This window comes from Rhipicephalus microplus, chromosome X (genome assembly GCF_043290135.1).
Source record: "Rhipicephalus microplus isolate Deutch F79 chromosome X, USDA_Rmic, whole genome shotgun sequence".
NCBI classification, from domain to species: domain Eukaryota; kingdom Metazoa; phylum Arthropoda; class Arachnida; order Ixodida; family Ixodidae; genus Rhipicephalus; species Rhipicephalus microplus.
In genome coordinates, this window is record NC_134710.1 from 3,615,176 (window position 1) to 3,634,858 (window position 19,683).

General features: G+C 46.5%; 1 protein-coding gene across 6 annotated transcripts in view; it reads left to right on the forward strand.

Annotated features, from left to right (window-relative positions):
- Positions 1-19,683, forward strand: part of LOC119175623 (mitogen-activated protein kinase kinase kinase 12) — a 183,644-nt gene that overhangs the window by 43,460 nt on the left and 120,501 nt on the right. For 4 of the 6 annotated variants that reach the window (XM_075881697.1, XM_037426527.2, XM_037426525.2 and 1 more), the window contains exon 3: positions 3,246-3,275. The exons of the other annotated variants lie outside the window; for them this stretch is intronic. In XM_075881697.1, the coding sequence (XP_075737812.1) occupies positions 3,246-3,275 (30 nt within the window). The remainder of the gene's footprint in view (positions 1-3,245; positions 3,276-19,683) is intronic. 6 annotated transcript variants of the gene reach the window in all.

The window sequence follows — 19,683 nt, forward strand, 5'->3', positions numbered from 1 at the left end:
ATAAATTATGTGTTTCATTAACTTGGAGCATACGCTTGTGATCGAAATGGGGCGATAATTACTCGGTGAAGATGAAGGACCTTTTTTCGGGACGGGAACGATCTTACCAAGTTCCCAGTCCTCCGGCACCACTCCGCATGAAATGGACTGCTGAAATATATACGAAAGATTAATGCTTGTTATAGGCTTAGTGTTTTTCAGTATTTTGGAATTAATGCCGTCAATTCCCGCGGATGACGTCAGTTTCAATTCGTCGATTAGTTTTGCAATTCTGTATGAATCGAATGTAATGACTGGCATGACAGGATAATCAAGGAAGGGGGAATCTGGAAGTGGGCTGCTAGATTCAGGGGTAAATACAGAAGAGGAGACAGAAATTAATACTTAAGGGATAATATGATCTGGAATCGGATTACCGTGTTCATCGAGTAATGATAATGGTTTTGTAGGATTAGGGCTTATGGCTTTCCAAAATTGTTTAGGGTTAGCCTTCGCAGCAAGTGATTCAAATTCCTTAAATTTGCTGTTCTGCGGTACCTATTCCAAGCGCTCGCGGTGTTGGATAGTTTAGCCGAGCGATATATTCGCTTTTTCTTTTTGTTAAGACGCTTAAGAGATGTGTTAAACCAAGGAGAAGATGCCCGTTCCATAATTGTGATTAGGGGTATAAACCCATTGATCAAATCATGAATTTTGCACTTGAACAAAGACCACTTAGTTTCAAGAGGGCATTGGAAGAAGTTGTTTATATACCAGTCGTAAAATATGGATAGTTCGTTGTTAAAGGCGGCATAGTTACCCTTATCGTAGAGTGTGTTGGTTTTCTTGGAATGTCTTGGGCCTGGTAGTTGATTAGAAAACGAAGCTTAAAGTACAGCGTGATCACTTTCTCAGGGAGAGGAACTAGCGATACAAGATTGCCAGGGTGTGACATGAGAATGAGGTCAAGAATATTTGAAGAGTGCTCAGTAACTCGCGTTGGGAAGGAAACAAGGTACTTGTTTCCACAATAAACATTGTTGCAAGTTAGCGCCTCTGTGTGTCATGTCTTTTTCTGTGCATGTTTTTTGTGCGCTAAAAAACTACAGAGCTGATAACAATCTTTGGGCAATTTTATAATTATTGTCTACTTGAAATTAGGTAGACCTTTCAGCTTAATTCCACCTTTTCTTTAAATACTTTAGCGACTTTTGTTCAACCTTTGGCATGGCTCAGCTGAACATGAAGAATTGAATACTAAAAAGCTGCTTTTTCTTTCTTCTTTTATCAACATCAGTAAAAAAAACTAAGAAATTCTGCACATGAAGCACATTGTCATATGCTGCATGTTGGTCTTGCATGTAGTCGTTTAGCTGCATGCTTAGTGGCTTTTATGTTCACCATATAGGTGGCATCCAAACTTCTAACCTTGCAGGTTTGTGGCTTTCCTGTAACAGCCACAAACCTCAAAGACCATGCTTCTGTGAGGGCTGGTGCAGCATCATCATCATCATCATCATTAGCCTGACTATGTCCACTGCAGGACAAAGACCTCTCCCATGTTCCGCCAGTTGACTCGGTCCTGTGCTTGCTGCTGCCAATTTATACCCACAAACTTCTTAATCTTATCTGCCCACTTAACCTTCTGTCTCCCCCTAACCCGCTTGCCTTCTTTAGGAATCCAGTTAGTTACCCTTAATGACCAGCGGTTATACTGTCTACGCGCTACATGCCCAGCCCATGTCCATTTCTTCTTCTTCATTTCAACTACGATATACTTAACTCCAGTTTCTTCCCTAATCCACTCTACTCTCTTCTTGTCTCTTAAGGTTACACCTACCGTTTTTCTTTCCATTGCTCCCTGCGTCGTCCTCAATTTAAGCTGAACCCTCTTTGTAAGTGTCCAGGTTTCTGCTCCGTAGCCAAGTACCGGCAAGATACAGCTGTTATATACCTTCCTCTTGAGGGATAGTGGCAATCTACCTGTCATAATATGAGAGTGCTTGCTAAATATGCTCCACCCCATTCTTATTCTTCTAGCAACTTCAATCTTGTGGTTCGGCTCCGCGGTTATTACCTGCCCTAAGTAGACATAGTCTTTTACAACTTCAAGTGCATTATTACCTATCTCGAAGCGCTGCTCTCTTCCGAGGTTGTTGTACATTACTTTCGTTTTCCGCAGATTAATTTTAAGACCCACCTTTCTGCTCTTCTTGTCTAACTCCGTAATCATGAGTTGCAATTCGTCCCCTGAGTTACTCAGCAATGCAATGTTATCGGCGAAGCGCAGGTTACTTAAGTATTTTCCATTAACTCTTATCCCCAACTGTTCCCATTCTAGGCCTCTGAAAACCTCCTGTAAGCACGTGATAAATAGCATTGGGGAGATTGTATCCCCCTGCCCCACACCTTTCTTGATTGGTATTCTGTTGCTTTCTTTATGGAGCACTGTGGTAGCATAGTAGCATTAGGTAGCATTTTAGGGTAAATGCATTTGGAAAGGGCACGAAATAGTTGGTGGAGTACGCCATGTTACTGCAAGGACCAGTGCCTGTGCTTTGTGCTTCCCCTGTGCATGGTGGCGCTAAGTGTTGCTTTCAGTGCATTTTTTTCATGTACCATGGTGGCAACTTTGAATTATTGGCCATGTTGTATTGACGATTTTTAAATTATTGTACCCTCTTTTGAGGTTTTAACCTTTTACGGAGGTGTGATTTACTGAGATAAAAGAAATTTTTTTGTAGTGTAATTTTTTGTGCAGTGTGGTTAGAAAACATCTCTGTGTTCCAATCTGCATTTCAGAGTAAATTTATAAGCCATTTGGCAGCATAAGGGGAACATGTAAACTCAAACTAGCCGCTTACAACTGATTTGTTAAGAAACTGATTTGTTAAGTGTGCCTCATGTATGACATGCTCTCTTGGTGGGGGATAAGCCTTTGATCTTTTGTGATGGTGAGACAGCCCCTTATGTCCTGTGTTTAAAATGAAGGAACCGTTTCTTGGTGTAAAATAAATTTTTGACCATGGTAAGTTTTAATAGCCTTAAAAGTATCTTTCTGTGCCTTTCATCTACCTTGATAGGCTGTGACAGCTGATGCTGTTACTGGCTGGTTTCGTGCTGACTCGAACAAGCTCTGCATCATTGACATAAGTGTTAGATCTGTCAGTATTATTGGTAAATATCATGGGAAGTTAGCAGATAATTAAGGGAAGCATGTGCCAATTGTGGAATTTGGGAAGCTGAGTCCACTTCTTTGCTTGCAGCACCGACAAAGAAGACACCTTTGGCCAAGGGTGAGTGTATTGACTGCAACTTGGGCAGGTTCAATTCATGGTAAGACTTTTTTTTAGGAGCGAAGCTCATTGAGCTGTGGGTCATATGTCCCGTGTCGTCGTAGTAGCTAGTTGCATGTCAATAAAAGCGGTGTCACAGAATAGCCATGGAGTGAATGAGGATGACTGGGGCGATGCGTCCGTCAATTCGTCCATACTTTAGTGCGTCTGTTTGTCCGTGCCTATGTCTGTCCGTGCATTGGTCTGTCCGTCTGCTTCGCCCCACTCATCATCATTCACCTCATGGATATGCTGTGATTTCTTTTTTTTTTGTCAACATAAATGCCCAGGGATGTGCTAGATATGTTAATATTAAATGCGTAAGCACTGCTATGCTGGCTCAATGTGAAAAACAAGAAAAAGGTCCCTCCCTTTATATCGTAAGGAAGTCTTGAAAGGTAGTCGCTGCAAAACGCTAGCCTTGGGCTCAAAATACTGTTTTAAGCCAAACCTCAAACCAATAGACTCGTTAAGTTGCAGCATACTATCACTGGACTAGTCATTCCTGAGGAAGAGCACTCGCACTGATAGTATATCAAAGAATCGAATATGCATCTCAAATGTCCTGATTATATTTGGTTAATTATTATGTAGAAAAGAAACTCGGGTGAGTAATTTCAGATAAGGAAGAGTATTTTGTAATTAAACCATACAGTAAGTTCTCAGAAAAAGCATCAACAGCCGTAAAAAAAGAATTTTAGGACGTAAAACTCAAATGATCAGTAGTTAGGCGATGTGCTGTCTACCTTTTATTAAGACATAACCTTAAGAATATAGCTTGTATTGTCAAGAAGGCAAAATCACTTACTTGCGAATAGTTTTTTTTTCCAGGGAAAACATATAAGCTACGAGATTTCCCTTGGGGCAATTGTTTCAGGAAAAGGCACCTGGCAAGTCGCTGGATCTAGTTATTTGCAGAACTGCTTAACCTTCTGAGTTTTTCAAACCGCTTTTGTATGCGTAATTCTCAAACACTAGTTCAGTTTTTCTCGGAGAAAAATCTCTGTGTATTTAGACCTTTTAGTGTAGATGTTAAAGAGCTTTATTTCTCTTTGCTGTATGAAGACCTATTGAAGTGCGTTAATGTAAAGCCTAGCATCACAGGCAGAGAGAGTATCAGCTCATTGGAGCATGGTGTGCTTGGTCGTTACTGGGGCTGCTGCAGGCGGCCCCAACTTGTCCACGTGTGCATACGTGATAGGACTGAAAGCGCATCCGAAGAAAAAAAAAGAAATGCTCAAGGTCACAGGTGCACATGATGTATTTTTTCCCCTGTGCCATCCCTCCTTGTTTAGCTTCCAGTGCTTTCGTCGGGACGAGAGAAGAGGGAATGCACTGGCAGAGTGTGCAAATCTTTGCAGCTCCGTGCGTACTGGAAAGTTTCTAAAAATTTTTGCGGCGGTGAATTCATGAGGCAATTGGCTTTTTAGAGAATTTATTCGGTTGCTACTTGAAAAAGTGTCACGCGGCCCCTTTAAATGAAAATGTTACCCTCAAATCAATTCATTTTCTTAAGCCTAAAAGCTTGTTATGATGACTTGTATATTCTAAATATAATAAATTATAAAATGTTACATAATTTAAGGGTAATGACTCGCATCCGGCCGAAAGTCGAATCCTGCTGCTACTCAAAGTTGTTTCGACTTCCTTTGAACGAAAAACTAAATGGCATTTGCATAGCGGCCCTATTCCAATTTTCAAAAAATATTCTGCAGTTTAGTTAGGTTATAATAAATATGCCCATTTTTCTTCATATGCCATATATAATATTTGAATTCGATTCAAAATTATTCAACCAAAACCACTATTCGCTTTGAATTTGCTTCGAGCCTAAAATTCACTATTTGCACAAGCCTATTGATGAAGTGAACATATCTGAATTGTATGTTTTACCTGTAAAGGAACACTAATGAAGGAAAAAAAGTCCTTTTGACCTTGCGATTTGTGGCCAAACAAACATCTGGGGTCACGTCTTTTGATGAGCTGATGAAAGGTGTTCAAGGGAGGGCTGAAAGGACGCTGCATCCCAAAGGATACTTGCTATGGATTTTTCACAGCCTATATCAAACGAGAATCTACCTTTCCTAGGTGCCAGGAGCTGTTCACCCTTAAGCTTGTCTGATTGAGGGGGGGGGGGATAGCACGGGGTGGCGACACGGATGAACGTTTCGAAACTGCTGTGAGATCTGGGCTATGCAGCGTGGTAAAGTAACAGAACGAACGCAATCGGCTGTCCATGATACAGTTGTTCCACGGTCTGTTTCTAAGCGAAAACTGGCGCAGTTTTCTTTTTTAAAACATGGTTTTATTTTTTAAACGAGCCAAGCCTTTTACTGTGTGGCTAGTTGCGTGCAGCGCTTCGCTCACTCTGCGCACACCGTGACTGCCAATGTGCTTGCCCTCTCCTCTTCTGGCTTGCCCTCTACACCCTTTCTGCTTTAGGCCACGCACAGATTTGGTGAGTAGCCCGCTGGGTTAACGTGGCGACGAAGAGCTTTCCGCCTGCTCTCCGCGGTGCTCGCGGAGAGCACATGATCAATGTGCTCTCCGCGATGCTCCAAAAGTCCTGGCAGCGGACGGAGGCGCATTTGAGATGTCGCTAAATAAAAGCACGCAGCATGGTAGCAACAGAGCTATGCTAGCTGTATGGTGCGTGTGTTGGCATAATACAGCAACGTTTCTCGGTGCTTGCGATTCGCGATGCTGAACTCCGCGGCAGTGAGTGGCTTGCGTGTCTGTAAAATAGTGTGCGCTTGAACACGGTCTCGCAAAATGAAGCGGCAGCGATCGGCAGCCCATTGTGTTCAGGTAGTCGCCTACTAAAAGCGTGCAGCCCCGCCGCGGTGGTCTAGTGGCTAAGGTACTCGGCTGCTGACCCGCAGGGCGCGGGTTTGAATCCCGGCTGTGGCGGCTGCATTTCCGATGGAGGCGGAAATGTTGTAGGCCCGTGTGCTCAGATTTGGGTGCACGTTAAAGAACCCCAGGTGGTCTAAATTTCCAGAGCCCTCCACTACGGCGTCTCTCATAATCATATAGTGGTTTTGGGACGTTAAACCCCACATATCAAGCAATCAATCAAAGCGTGCAGTAGGCCTAAAGTGACGGTACACCAAATGCGTGCCTGAGCAGATAAACTGGGGATGTTTACTGTGATAAGGCTTTTTGCCGGCCATAAGTCATACCGGTGCCTTTGTTGGTAGTTGCCACCTCGCCTTCGTTTTTTCCCGATGGTTACACGCTAGACCATAATGCTAAAACTTTTGATGGCAAGTGTATAAATGCCAACACGTTTCGCCGCTTGTCAGTTGATCGACGGTCGACGCTCTGCCTGCCGCTATCAGTGCCAGTGCCTTGCTGTAATCTTGCTTTTCATTTGCTGGCCACAAGTTTCGCCCGAATAAACAGTTTAATCTTCTACCTACTGTCTGCTCCCTTCGTCGTTGTCACGTCCCTGTAAAATCTGGTGGAGGCGCTTCCTGATCCATGTATCGCACGCCCCCTTCCAGCCGGGAACCAAGTCCACGTTGTAGCGAAGACACCGACGCCAACCATGACCAGCGAGTCAGTCGTAGGCAACAAGGTCTACCACCGGAGTACGGGCATTTACCCAACACGACTCGCAAATCCATCATGACGACCACTTCCCAAGTGACCACTTCCCAAGCGGTCCTAACTTTCTTCAACTTCGCGGCTAAAAAAGTCCCACTGATGATGGAATAGTCGGCTCCGGTGTCGATGAGAACTATGACGCTGTAGCCGTTGATGAGAATGTCGAGGTCGCTAGTTCGTCGCCTGGTGTTGTGGTTGGGTCGCGGCGTCGGATCGCGGCTACGACGGTTGACCTGCCGCTATCAGTATTAGTGCCTCGCTGTAATCTTACTTTTCATTTGTTGGCCACAAGTTTGACCTGAATAAACAGTTTAATTTTCGACCTACATTCTGCTCCCTTCGTCGTCACGACCCCGTGACAATGTGAAGTCTTAATAACTTTGCTATGATTACCTAAAGCGTACTAGAATAAGGGCTTAAATTCTGAATATGTATGTTATTGCTAATTTTTGTTTGTTTCTATGTGCCTTACAAGGTAAAGGAAGTTGAGCATGGAAACAGACGCTGCTTTTGTGGCCTCTGCAGGGAAACAAGTGCAGTTGTGCACACGCCCCACGGCGTGGCGTTTCCAGAGTAGCTTGATTTCTGTTGCGTTGTAAGAAGCACGTGAGCTTGTGAATTGATCACTGCGGCACACGAAACACCATCGACCTACTGCTCTATCGTATCACTCATGTGTGCTGCTGGTAGTGGCGGTCCGTTGGATTCGTTGCAACTGCTGTCATCCGTCGAAGCATGTCGCACTGGTGCTACTTGATAGGGGTCTGAATTTCGCGCAGGCATGCGAGCCAAAATTTGTTCCTTCAACCCGCTCAAGTTATCAAGCGATGACCTATTAAAGCCGTCCAACTACGGCAGCACGTGAAGTACCATGCATGAATTGTCGATCACGTGTAAACGGGTTGTTTTGTTTTGAAAGGCTCGGCTTAGCTCGACTTGGCTTAAGTCGGAAAAGCTACCTGTGCATGGCCAAAAGTACTTGCTTAAGAAGCCCCAAGAAAGTGTTCTAATTTCTGTAAAATAATTTAGCATCCTAGAAAGCAGTGGTCGCGGAACTGCAAGCTTGAAAAATACAACATTACGTGTCTGTACTTAGGGTTTCAGTTTTCATCACTGCTGGCATTATACTGGCATATAATCGCTATCACGATCACATCCACTGTTTGCAGCATGTCTCTTTGAGACTGCTTAATCGCCGCGAATCGAAAAATTCTGATTATAAATGTTCTACGGCATTTTCTGCGTTACCATTCCGTGATTACAAGCACAGACCGGTAAGTTTACCGTTGTACTAAAAACAAACAGGTGCCATAAATATTGGTTGTGGGTCCCTTTAAGCGATCCGCGAACGCATTGGTCTGTATGAGACTCGATCGGGGATTCGTTGCAACTATGTTTTAACCATTAGTATTTTAACCATTAACTCTTTCGTTACTGTGCCTATTCAAATTGATCACCGGTGATCAATGCTTCGGATCGTCGATTTTATCATGTTAACTTTGTTTTTCATGCATCCAGCGCTCTTAAGTAGTTATTCCAAACCCCTCAACTTTCAGAATAAATTTAAATTTGCCCATTTCGGCAACATAGTGATTTTCGACAGACCTTTGCGCGAACCAATGCACGTGTATTGTTGAAAAAGCGCACTGGGCTGGCGAACTTGACAGAAGTCCATGCCTCTCAATATTATTGTGCCGTAACATCAAAGTTCTGTAATGAAAGGAATCTTCGCAAGACAAATATTGAATGAAAGTGTCAACTTCGCAATTTGATGGTGTTGAGCAGTAGTAATATCCAGAAATTTTGGCCAGCTATTTAATTAACAGCTATCGCTAGGAGTCGGGGAAAATTTATTCTACAAAAAATATTTCCGTTGGTCCGCCGCATGTCTAAAATGTCGAGATGGCCTTCTCAGCCAGTTTTCAGCAGCATTGGTTTTGTGTGTATCATTATATCAGACACAGGGTCGCATATAGTGTCACTAGTTGCTCTTATGGCATAGTTGTCGTGCGTGCATGGGTGCTCACCAGCGCTGCAAAGCACTTGCGCCACTCGAAACTGTCTTTCAACCCCACCTGAATTGAGTGAAGGCGAGCTTAGAGTTTGAAGACAACTGCAGCTCAGCTTCAAGTATTATGATGACGATGTTTTGTGTCAGCCTGAGACTTATTGTGACGACGCGAAATTGACGAGCACACAAAGCGCCTCAAACAAATACGATTTATCGATCGCAGGAAACAGACTGCAACGAATTCTTCGTCTTTTGCCCTCAGCCAAGGACACTCGCGCTGCTTCGTTGTCCTCACCACTGGCACATACGCGCGGCATTATTCCCCCTTTAACAAAAAAAACATTGTCCCGATGTTAAACGTTTGAGAAGCAAGGTGAAACCAAAACTGCACAGTTAGTCACTGAAAGTAAGGCTTCATCTCAAGCACGTGGACAATTTCTGGTAAATGTCTGTGCCGCTTTGTACACTGCATGCCGTCCCGAACAACCTCGTAGTTGACGTCACTGATGCGTCACAGAACCTTGTAGGGTCCGAAGTATCTTCGCAACAGCTTTTCGGAGAGCCCACGGTGACGAATAGGTGTTCAGACCCATACTTTGTCGTCCACGTTGTATATGACGGGTCTGTGCCGGAGGTTGTAATGTTTGGCATCGTCGTCTTGCTGTTTGGTGATTCGCAACCTGGCAAGTTGTCTGGCTTTTTTTGCTAGCTGGGTAAACTCTTCGGCGTTCGTCTCATTGCCATCATTTTCATGAGGGAGCATTGTGTCTAACATTGTCGTAACCTCGCGTCTGTAAAGCAGACTAAAGGGTGTCTTCCGAGTGGTCTCCTGACGAGCCGTGTTGTACGCGAACGTGACGTAGGGCAAAATGATGTCCCAGCTCTTGTGCTCTACATCTACGTACATGCTTATCATGTCAGCCAGGGTCTTGTTGAGGCGTTCGGTGAGCCCGTCGGTCTGGGGATGATACGCCGTTGTCTTCCTGTGAGCTGTACCACTTAGTCGGAAAATGGTGTCCAAAAGCTCGGCCATGAACGCAGTACCTCTGTCGGTGATGACTATTGCGGGAGCACCGTGTCTTAAGACGATGGCTTCGATGAAAAATTGCGCCGCTTCAGCTGTCGTTGCCCGTGGCAAAGCGCCTGTCTCCGCGTATCGGGTCAGGTAATCCGTGGCGACGATTATCCACCTGTTTCCAGTGGCAGACTTTGGGAAGGGGCCCAGAAAATCCATGCCAATTTGTGCAAACGGTGTCGCCGGCACTCGGACAGGCTGCAGCAGGCCAGCTGGTTTGATGGATGGTGGCTTGCGGCGCTGGCAATCTAGACATGCCTGCACGTAAGTTTTGACTACTTCGGCAAGTCTTGGCCAGTAATAGTTCTGCCTTATCCTCGCCAATGTTCTTGCGTAATCCAAGTGACCAGCAGTAGGTTCGTCGTGACAGGCTTGCAGTACCTCATGGCAAAGTGAAGAAGGAACGATGAGCAAGTAGCTGCTGCCGGTGGGTGAAAAGTTCCGCTTATAGAGAACGTCATTTTGTAAGCAGTACGACGGCAGCCCTCTCGCAAATAACTTCGGAACGCTATTCGTTCGCCCTTGTAGGTAATCTATAAGTGGTAGCAGCTCAGCATCACCACGCTGCTGTTGAGAAAAGGCGGCAGTGTCCACAATTCCGAGAAAGCCCGTGTCGTCATCGTCGTTGTCCAGGGATGCCGTCTCAACAGGAGACCGAGAAAGACAGTCGGCATCGGTGTGTCGTTTTCCCGACTTGTAGGCAACAGTGAAGTCAAATTCTTGGAGCCGAAGACTCCATCGTGCAAGGCGGCCAAACGGATCTTTCAAGTTGACTAACTGAGAAAGTGGTGATCACTGATAACGGTGAATGGGCGGCCGTACAAATAAGGACGACACTTCAGGACTGCCCATACCATTGGAAGACATTCTTTTTCTGTCGTAGTGTAATTAGCTTCAGCTCGGGACAGCGTCCTGCTGGCGTAGGCGATCACGTTTTCGTTGTTGTCCTTCGACTGTACGAGCACTGCTCCAAGACCCACATTACTAGCGTCTGTATGAAGTATTGTCGGTGCGTCTTCATCGAAGTGGGCCAGGACGGGGGGTGTTTGCATTCGCTGACGAAGCTCGTGAAATGCCTGCTGTTGGTCTTCGCCCCATCTGAAGGGGGTATCTTCCCGAGTAAGCTGTGTCAATGGCCATGCGATGCGCGAAAAATTAGCAATAAACCGCCGGTAGTAGGCACAGAGACCTAAAAAACGTCGCACTGATTTTTTGTCTGATGGTGTCGGGAAGTTTGCCACGGCGGCAATTTTATCCGGGTCGGGTCGGATCCCTTGGCTGCTCACGACGTGACCGAGGAATCGAAGTTCGTGGAAGCCGAAGTGGCACTTTTCTGGTTTTAGAGTAAGACCGGCCAAGCGTATTGCTTCAAAAACTGCTTCGAGTCTTCGTAAGTGTTCCTCGAAAGTCGCCGAAAAGACAATCACGTCACCGAGGTACACCAAGCAGGTTTGCCACTTAAGTCCCAACAGAACCGTGTTCATGAGACGCTGGAATGTTGCTGGCGCCGAACACAAACCGAAAGGAAGAACCTGAAATTCATAAAGTCCATCGGGCGTAACAAAGGCGGTCTTCTCACGATCTCTCTCATCCACTTCAATTTGCCAGTAGCCGCTTTTTAAGTCCATAGACGAAAAGTAGCGTGCGTTTCGTAGTCTATCCAATGAATCATCAATACACGGCAGAGGGTAGACGTCCTTCATTGTGATCTGATTAAGCTTACGGTAGTCGACGCAGAAACGCAAGCTACCGTCCTTCTTTTTGACGAGTACTACAGGTGATGCCCGAGCACTGTTAGATGGCCGAATAACACCATCTTCTAGCATCGTTTTCACCTGTTTTTTGATTGCCTCACGCTCCTTTGGGGCGACTCGATAAGGATTTTGCCGGATGGGTCTGGCGTCGGAATCCGTGATGATGCGGTGTTTCGTCAGTGCCGTTTGACTAACTCTTGATGTGGATGAGAAGCAGCCGTGGAACTTGTTGATCAGCGTGAGAAGGCGGTCTCGCTCAATGGGAGATAACATTGGAACAACGTCGTGAGATGTCGGTGTAGTGATTGTAGACGCTGCTGCTTCCTCCACTAAATGACAATCTTCTGTTTGCGAGAGTTCGTCAAAATAGGCAATAGCCGTGCCTTTAACTATGTGTCGGCGTTCTCTGCTGAAATTTGTCAATAATAGTTCAGCGCATCCGTCAATAACAGTGATGACAGCCCTGGCAACAGAAATGCCGCTAGTGAATGCGAGCTCCTTGATGTGTTCAGCAATGCCAGTACCGTTTTGTAACTTGTCACAGTGCACGGATACGAGGGAACAACTTCCTGGCGGCAGTATGACGTCGTCATCGGCAATACGGAAGCGAGGTGGCTGGTGTTCCTCATCTGTAGCAGTCTCCGAGCTTACAGTGAACGCTACGCTTCTGTCACGGATGTCAATCACAGCCCCTTATTCGCGCAAGAAATCCATTCCCAATATGAGCTGTTTACAGCACTCGTGAAGAATGACGAGGGTGGCGACAAAGGTGGAACCAGCGATGAAGAGTCGGGCCGTGCACTTTCCAACCGGTGTCATCAACCGACCTCCTGCAGTTCTTATGTTGGGTCCCTGCCATGGCATCTTGACCTTCCTTAGTCTGTCGGCTAGCTGCAGGCTTATTATAAAAAAGTGGGAGCCGGAGTCCACAAGAGCTGTCACTTGGTGGCCGTCAATGTGAACGACGAGGTCAGCGCTGATAACGTCGGTTACGTCGGCAGTTGTTCCATTCATCGGATTAGTCGTTGCTGTCGTTGTCTTCGGCATCGGTGGCTTCGAGCTGTTATATGTCTGCAATGGGGGCTGTTCGGAAGTTCGATTAATGGCAACCCCACCCCCCGAGGTCGCTGCGTCTAATTTCCCCGTCGCGGGCTAGGGGACCTGCCCCTGGTGACGTTGGCAAAACTGCGACGATTAGGTGAAGTGCCCCACGCAGGAGATGGAGAACGTGACCCGCGCCTCATTGGATTCTGCGGCGGTGTGTTCATAGGAGCGTCATTGTTCGTGCATTGATCGTCGTACGTAGCGTAATCATGGTAGCGAGGAAATATCGAGTACTGAGCGTCGCGATAACGGCAAACTCTGTAAACGTGCTCGGCTTCGCCACAATGAAAGCATACCGGTCGACGGTCAGCGGTACGGCACAAATCGGTTTTCCGACGCTGGTAGGTAAATGGGGACTCACTATTGAACCACGTTGTGGGCTTCACATTTTGGCTAAATGGCATTCATCTTGTCGGCGAGATTGGTGCGGTTGGGAAAGTCGTCGGCGGTGACAGCGGCTGTGTTTGCAGGGTTGGTGGTGGTCCAGTCATTGGAGTCTGCTGTGCTGAAGGCGCGACGACGGGGCGTCGGATTGCATCAGCATAAGTAAAATGTCGTCGCACACCATTATAGCCGGATGAAGAGAGAGCATGGCGGACCTCATCTTGGACAACATCAGCGACAAAAGACAATGCCGGCGTCGGTTCAGTTGCTGGAATTAAACCAAGCTGCCGAAGCTCCTTCCTCAAAATCTCCCGGATGACTTCCCGCAGAGGCCTGTCGTCGCAGAGGCTCGCCGCAGTCGTAGTAGGGCTACTCGCTCGAACGTTGATCGGGTTGTGCTGGCGGTACCGTTTCTGTAGGGCCCGTTCAATAGCTGTGGCTTCGTTCGTGAACTCAGCTACTGTTGTTGGCGGATTTGTCACAAGCCCAGCAAACAGTTGCTCCTCCACGCCTCGCATTAGATACCGCAGCTTCCGGTCTTCCGGCATGTCGGGATCCGCCCTGCCGAAAAGACGGGTCATGTCCTCGGCAAACATAGCGACGCTCTCATTTGGTTTTTTTTGAATTCGAGCTTTCAAGAGACGTTGCGCATTCTCCTTTCTGTCAAGACTACTAAAGGTGTCGATCAGCTGGTTGCGGAAGTCGTCCCACGTAGCCATGCTTCTTTCCCTGTTTATGTACCACGTCTGGGCGTTGTCTTTCAGGTAGAAGTACACATTCGCGAGCTTGTCTTCTGGGGTGGCCCACTGGTTGTACTTTGCGCAGCGTTCGAACTGGTCCAGCCAGTCTTGTGCATCTTCATAGGTCTCACCATGAAAGCAGTCAGGAATCATGGGATTCTGAAGTGTAATGTGCGATGTAGCTGCAGTGGCCATGGTGGTTGAAGGAGGCAAGCGATTGCTAGCAGTTTCTGGCAAGGGATTGAGCTCGGAAGCTAGGCCTCGCAGACGGCGGCTGGAACGATGGACCTGTGTGTCAACAGGTGATAGTGATTCCGGGCTCGAATGTCGTGTCCGCGAAGGGGTCCCAAGCATGAAGACGTACCCAGCAACTCCACCAGTGTGACGACGCGAGATTGACGAGCACACAAAGCACCTCAAACAAATACGATTTATCGATCGCTGGAAACAGACTGCAACGACTTCTTCGTCTTTTGCCCTCGGCCGAGGACACTCGCGCTGCTTCGTTGTCCTCACCACTGGCACATACGCGCGGCAATATACAGCCGTTCATGGGTTTGTTTTGCTTATGGCCCAAGTTGTCTCCTCCACTGCAAGTGCATAGCTGATGACCTTTGTGCACAATGTTACAGCTACTCTGATTACATGTGAGGTCCACAATTCGCTGAGGTGCGATGTGCTGGCGCATGCTGCAGGGTTTCTTCTAACGACGAGAAGGTTCTAAAAGCACATCTTGGCCCTGAATACGGAGCAGCGCGAACTGTTTTAGAACAGTGTGCGATATTGTTCTTTTCGTAATACTATGTGCAAAATGCTAAGAAATATGCTTGGATGCATATTCAACCTATGGATGCATATAGCAACCTACGCGAAGTGAGCTGGCTCATGGAAAGAGGTGATGCCAGACGTAATAGTGAAGTTAATTAGACATCTGATTTATAGAAGCATTATTAACATTAGGGGCATCCATCTATATGGGAACACCTGGAGGCTTTTATGCCGAGCAAACAAAAATTTACCCAGAAATGGGAACGATCTCACTTGTGTCTCATGGAAAACCAGGCAATGCTTCACTGCATGGCTTGAGCAACGAAGCAGCACCTCGGTTGTGATTTTCTTTGTCTGTGTGAATAGAAACTTTTTGTGCAACATTTAATATTTTTTATACTGTTCCTAAGTTTTTTTTTTTTCAAAATGTATATTCAAAATTTTCTTTGTTTTAAATATTTTTTCATAAATAGGGCTTTTATTGCACTGTTTACTAGCTGGCAACTGAAAATTACACACTTTTTGCATTTTTATTTATTCCAAGATGCTTTTGTTGCTCTATAAATTATATTTTTTGGAAAGAGCATTTCATTGTGCAATGCTGCAATGCTGCAATGCGTGCTGGAATACTTTTCGAACCGGCTAATACGATTTTACCGAGATATAGGGAAAATAACCATTTTTGTGTGGTAACGAAACATTTAAAGCAGGTACATACTAATGTGGTTAGACTGTATTAGCAACACTGTCTGTGTGACGTCAGATTTATTGCAGTCACCTGTGCGAAAGTGACACGCCTGATGGCATCGCTAACTTTGGCCATTGCAGCATTTACTGTGCTGGCCACAAGGCGGCGGTGGTGTTTAGCACAGAAGAGCTTCCTTCCTCCGTAGTGTTTGGCCGGTGCTTCACTGGTTTGGCACGTGATGCCTTGTACGACTTCCGGTTCTTACTAACTTTTACGTCACACATAGACCTTGCGCTCAGTTGGGTTTTGGTTTCGGTATTGCGCCTTTTTGCTCATTAAAAATTATTTTCAAATTTGTTGAGAATTTTAGCTATTGGGTGCGTGCATGACGCGTATGTTAGAAACACAAACTTCATTACTCTGACATAGTAAAAAAATCGCCGGAGTTAGCCTTTCAGTCTCAATGCATCCTTGGGAACTCGAATTGGCGACACCTTTGTTAGACTCTACTTGTACCCACATTTACAGCCAGGCAAACAACTTGTGCCTGCTTAAAGCTGGCATGGTCATAGTGCATCGTTATTTGGAATCATTCACATAGTTCGCATCCAGAGGTTACACAAACACAGTTGCACATGTGCCAGCTTGTGGACAAGGTCAAATACATGTGGCTGTTGTTGTGAAGACAGAGATCGGTGAGGATCTTCCTATCCTGAGTACTCCCACGGAGGAAGGAATATCGCACGTCTGATGACAGCTGTGCCCCCACAGTGTGTAAAAAATGTTGCGTTTTATGTGTGCCTCTTCTATGGCGGGCATATGGCGTTCATCACACTGCTCCTTCTAGCCACCATAGTACCGTAAAAACCTGTGTATAGGTCAGACCTGCATATAGTCTGAGGTGCGTTTCGGGTATAGCAAATGTGAGAAAAAAGTTTTCATCTGACTATAGATGAAGGAAAGCAGAAAAAAATACATTTATTTATATTCAATTACTCAGTCATCTGACCAGCTCTTATCTGAAGCTCCCTTGTCAGACATGTCCTCCCACAGTGCCTTGTCATCACATCAGTGCCATCGAGGGCATTTGAAATAGAACACTTTTTGAAAGAATGGCAAACGAGCTCCTCGGGAATGCAGGCTCAAGCCTCGGCGATCCATGAGCACAGCATCACTGGCGAGGACCATTTCAGTCGTCTGGCAGGGGTCACTTCTGGCTCTCTGGACGTCATCCACTTCATATACAGGTGCTTGATGTGGTCCTTAAATGGCTTATTGAGGCACATATCTAGTGGCTGCAGCTGTGATGTCGTCCTTCCCGGGATGACGATGAGCTCGGTGCGGGAGTCGCGCAGGAATCGCTTCACAGAGTACGCCAGATGACACCGAAATGCGTCGAGACAAGCATCGATGGGAACCCTAGCAGTGCTCCGAGCTGTCGACACCACACGGACTTGATCCAGTCAAATACAAACGATTCATCCATCCACCTCTTGTCCTGGCAACGAACGGACAACATTTCTTGGAAACTTCTTCCCCTTCGGCAGCGCCTTTCGTTTGAATACGGTATAGGTTGGCAGCTTGCGCCCATCTGCCGTGCAGGCCAGCATTACAGTCACCTGCATTTTCTCATTCCCGGTTGATCACACGGTAACTTGCCTGGAGCCTTTTTTTTTTTAATTGTCAGAGCCGAGGGCATATCAAAGTACAGAGGCGTCTGATCAGCATTTTCTATCTGGCCCAGATGAAAGGAGGCTGCTTTTCACAAGGAAATCACATGCTTTTGGAAGCTCGCAAACAGCTCTTTGTAGTTTTTTTAGCAGCTTCTGTGATATCAACGTACACCAACGTAGGGAGAATCCAGCGCGGTGCTAGGGAGAATCCAGCGCGGTGCATGAAGCGGGACACCCAGTGCTTGCCTGCCTTGAATACTGCCTGCTCAATGCCTTGATGTCACATGAGCTCCCTTGCCTTTGCTTGAAGCAGCTCGATGTTGACAGTGAGCTGTGCTTCTGAATAAAGTTTGCCAGTTCTTGTTCAACATCAGGAAAAGCTCCATGGCTGCAGCTGGGATGACATCCCAGCTGCAGCCGCTTGATGCCACAAAAGCTTCTTTGCTGGCTGCGGCATATAAAGAGGACTTCTTTTTGCTTCCTCCAGCTGTGAATGCACCGCTCGTCCATGCCAAACTGTCGCCCCTCAATACAGTAACCGATGATTTCAGCAGCTAAGGAAGCCTTTATTTTAAAGGCAGCTGAATACTGCTTTTGCGGAGCTGGCATGGCGTAAAGTCACAGACGTAAATCATGGTTGTTGTTACATGTGTCAAGTTGTTGCAATGGCCACTGTTGCACGCCTGTAGGCCTAACGTCACTAATGCTACAATGCTACCTACCGCAGAAGCCTATAGAGACCTGATGATAATGATAGCACTGCGTATCGCCAAAACAAAAACTACGAATTGGGTTGCAAATTCTTGGGATTTATATATAGTCCGGTGCAGAAATCTTGCAGAGTAAAATTTAGAAAAAAAAAAAACCTGGCTATACACCAGTTTTTATGGTAATACAATCAAGCCCACATATAATGGCCCCAGTTACTACGAAGTTTCTTTAAAGGGCCAGTAAACAGGCTCCGACTTTTTTTCATCACCTCCCATACAAGCTCAGCAATTCCTAGATTAGACTGCAGTGATCACGTTTTGATCACGCAGTGATCAAAACGCAGTGATCACGCTGTGCAGAGCCCCTATTTAAAAAAACAATTCCCGCGCATCTTTCTTACGCCTGACCGACCCCCTTGCACGTGCAGTGACGTCAACTCGGCGATCAGCGACGTGACGTAGCATGCAGCTCGCCGATTGGTCTAAATCAGGTGTGAAAAAACAGTAGTGAAGTCAAGGTCAGTTCCTGTTCCCACCCACAGCACTGCAGTGAAAGAACCAGCCTCGCAGTTATCGCATGCACGTGTACACTCCTCGCTCAAGTACAGCGCCTGAGAGCACATACGAACGTACTTTGCCCTTGACATGAGCAACACGGATAAAAAGCATTGTTCTGTCGTCGGCTGTAAATCGAGCGACTGGGCAGCGGAGAAGCATCGGCACCGGGTGCCTCACGATGGGGCCTTGCGCGCTGCATGGCTGAAGCGAATCGGCCACCCAGCGACGTACGTCAGGGACCTGATCGTTTGTGGTTGACACTTCGCACCTGACGTTTAGACGGTTGACCTGCAGCTAGTGCGGCAAACAGTAAACAAACAACCACGCTTCGCAGTAAGCGTAAGTGCATTGCACTGATCGAGTTCGCCGATGACGTCAATCGCTGCGTGGTGTTACGTTGCCGAAGTGCGCGGAGTCACGTCGATGGGCTACGCCTTCCCCTTAATGGACGGAAAAAGGGGGGGCGAGGCAACGCGAAAATTTTAAACCAGCTTAGACGAATGTTCTAACCCCTGTAAGTTCCTTAATTAACATGTATTTACAAAATTCTTGCGGCAGCGTGTCGCAAAGAAAAACTGCACATATATCTTTTTAAAAAAATTTTTTTAACTCACGGCTGTTTACTGGCCCTTTGAAATCAACGATACTCACGTGATTGTGGAAATATACCGGGTGTTCAAAGTTAAGCTTTCTGATTTTTTAAAAATTAGGTGCTCGAAGGCACGTGAGAACCACTTGTGCAACCAGAGGGATAAAAAGTTAGATGATAGTTATCACTGTCAGCAGCCCAATTAACTAAAATTTAATAACTTTTATTGGCTGTGGTAAGTTGGCATGTTTATATTGAAAAAATGTTGGCAGTGGTGTTTGTACACAGTTTCAGTTGACCCCTGTAGGGGCGCCTGCGAGAGCAGGCGTTTGGTGCATAGCGTCACCACGGACCCGAGCTAACAGGGGGGGTTTCGACTCCCTCCCACGCCTCGCCATGCGTGGCTCTGCCATGTCCGGGGAAAAGGGGATCCTGGGGGTTGAGCCGACGGCGGGTGATTGGACCTTTAAGGCCCCCTGGTGGATGCAACCCACCCCTTTAGCCTCCGCTTCATGTAGATGGCACCTCTGGGTGGGTCATCGGCAGTCGCCTTTTCCTGTCTCTCTCTTCTTACATCTTCGTCTTTTTCTCTTCTTTAAATCTGTCCTGTCTTCTTCTCATTTCTATTTATTTCATTGTTTCCTGGCGGCTAGGGTTAACCTTGTGTGGCTATCCTACCTAGGGTAAGCCGTATTTGGTTATAGCA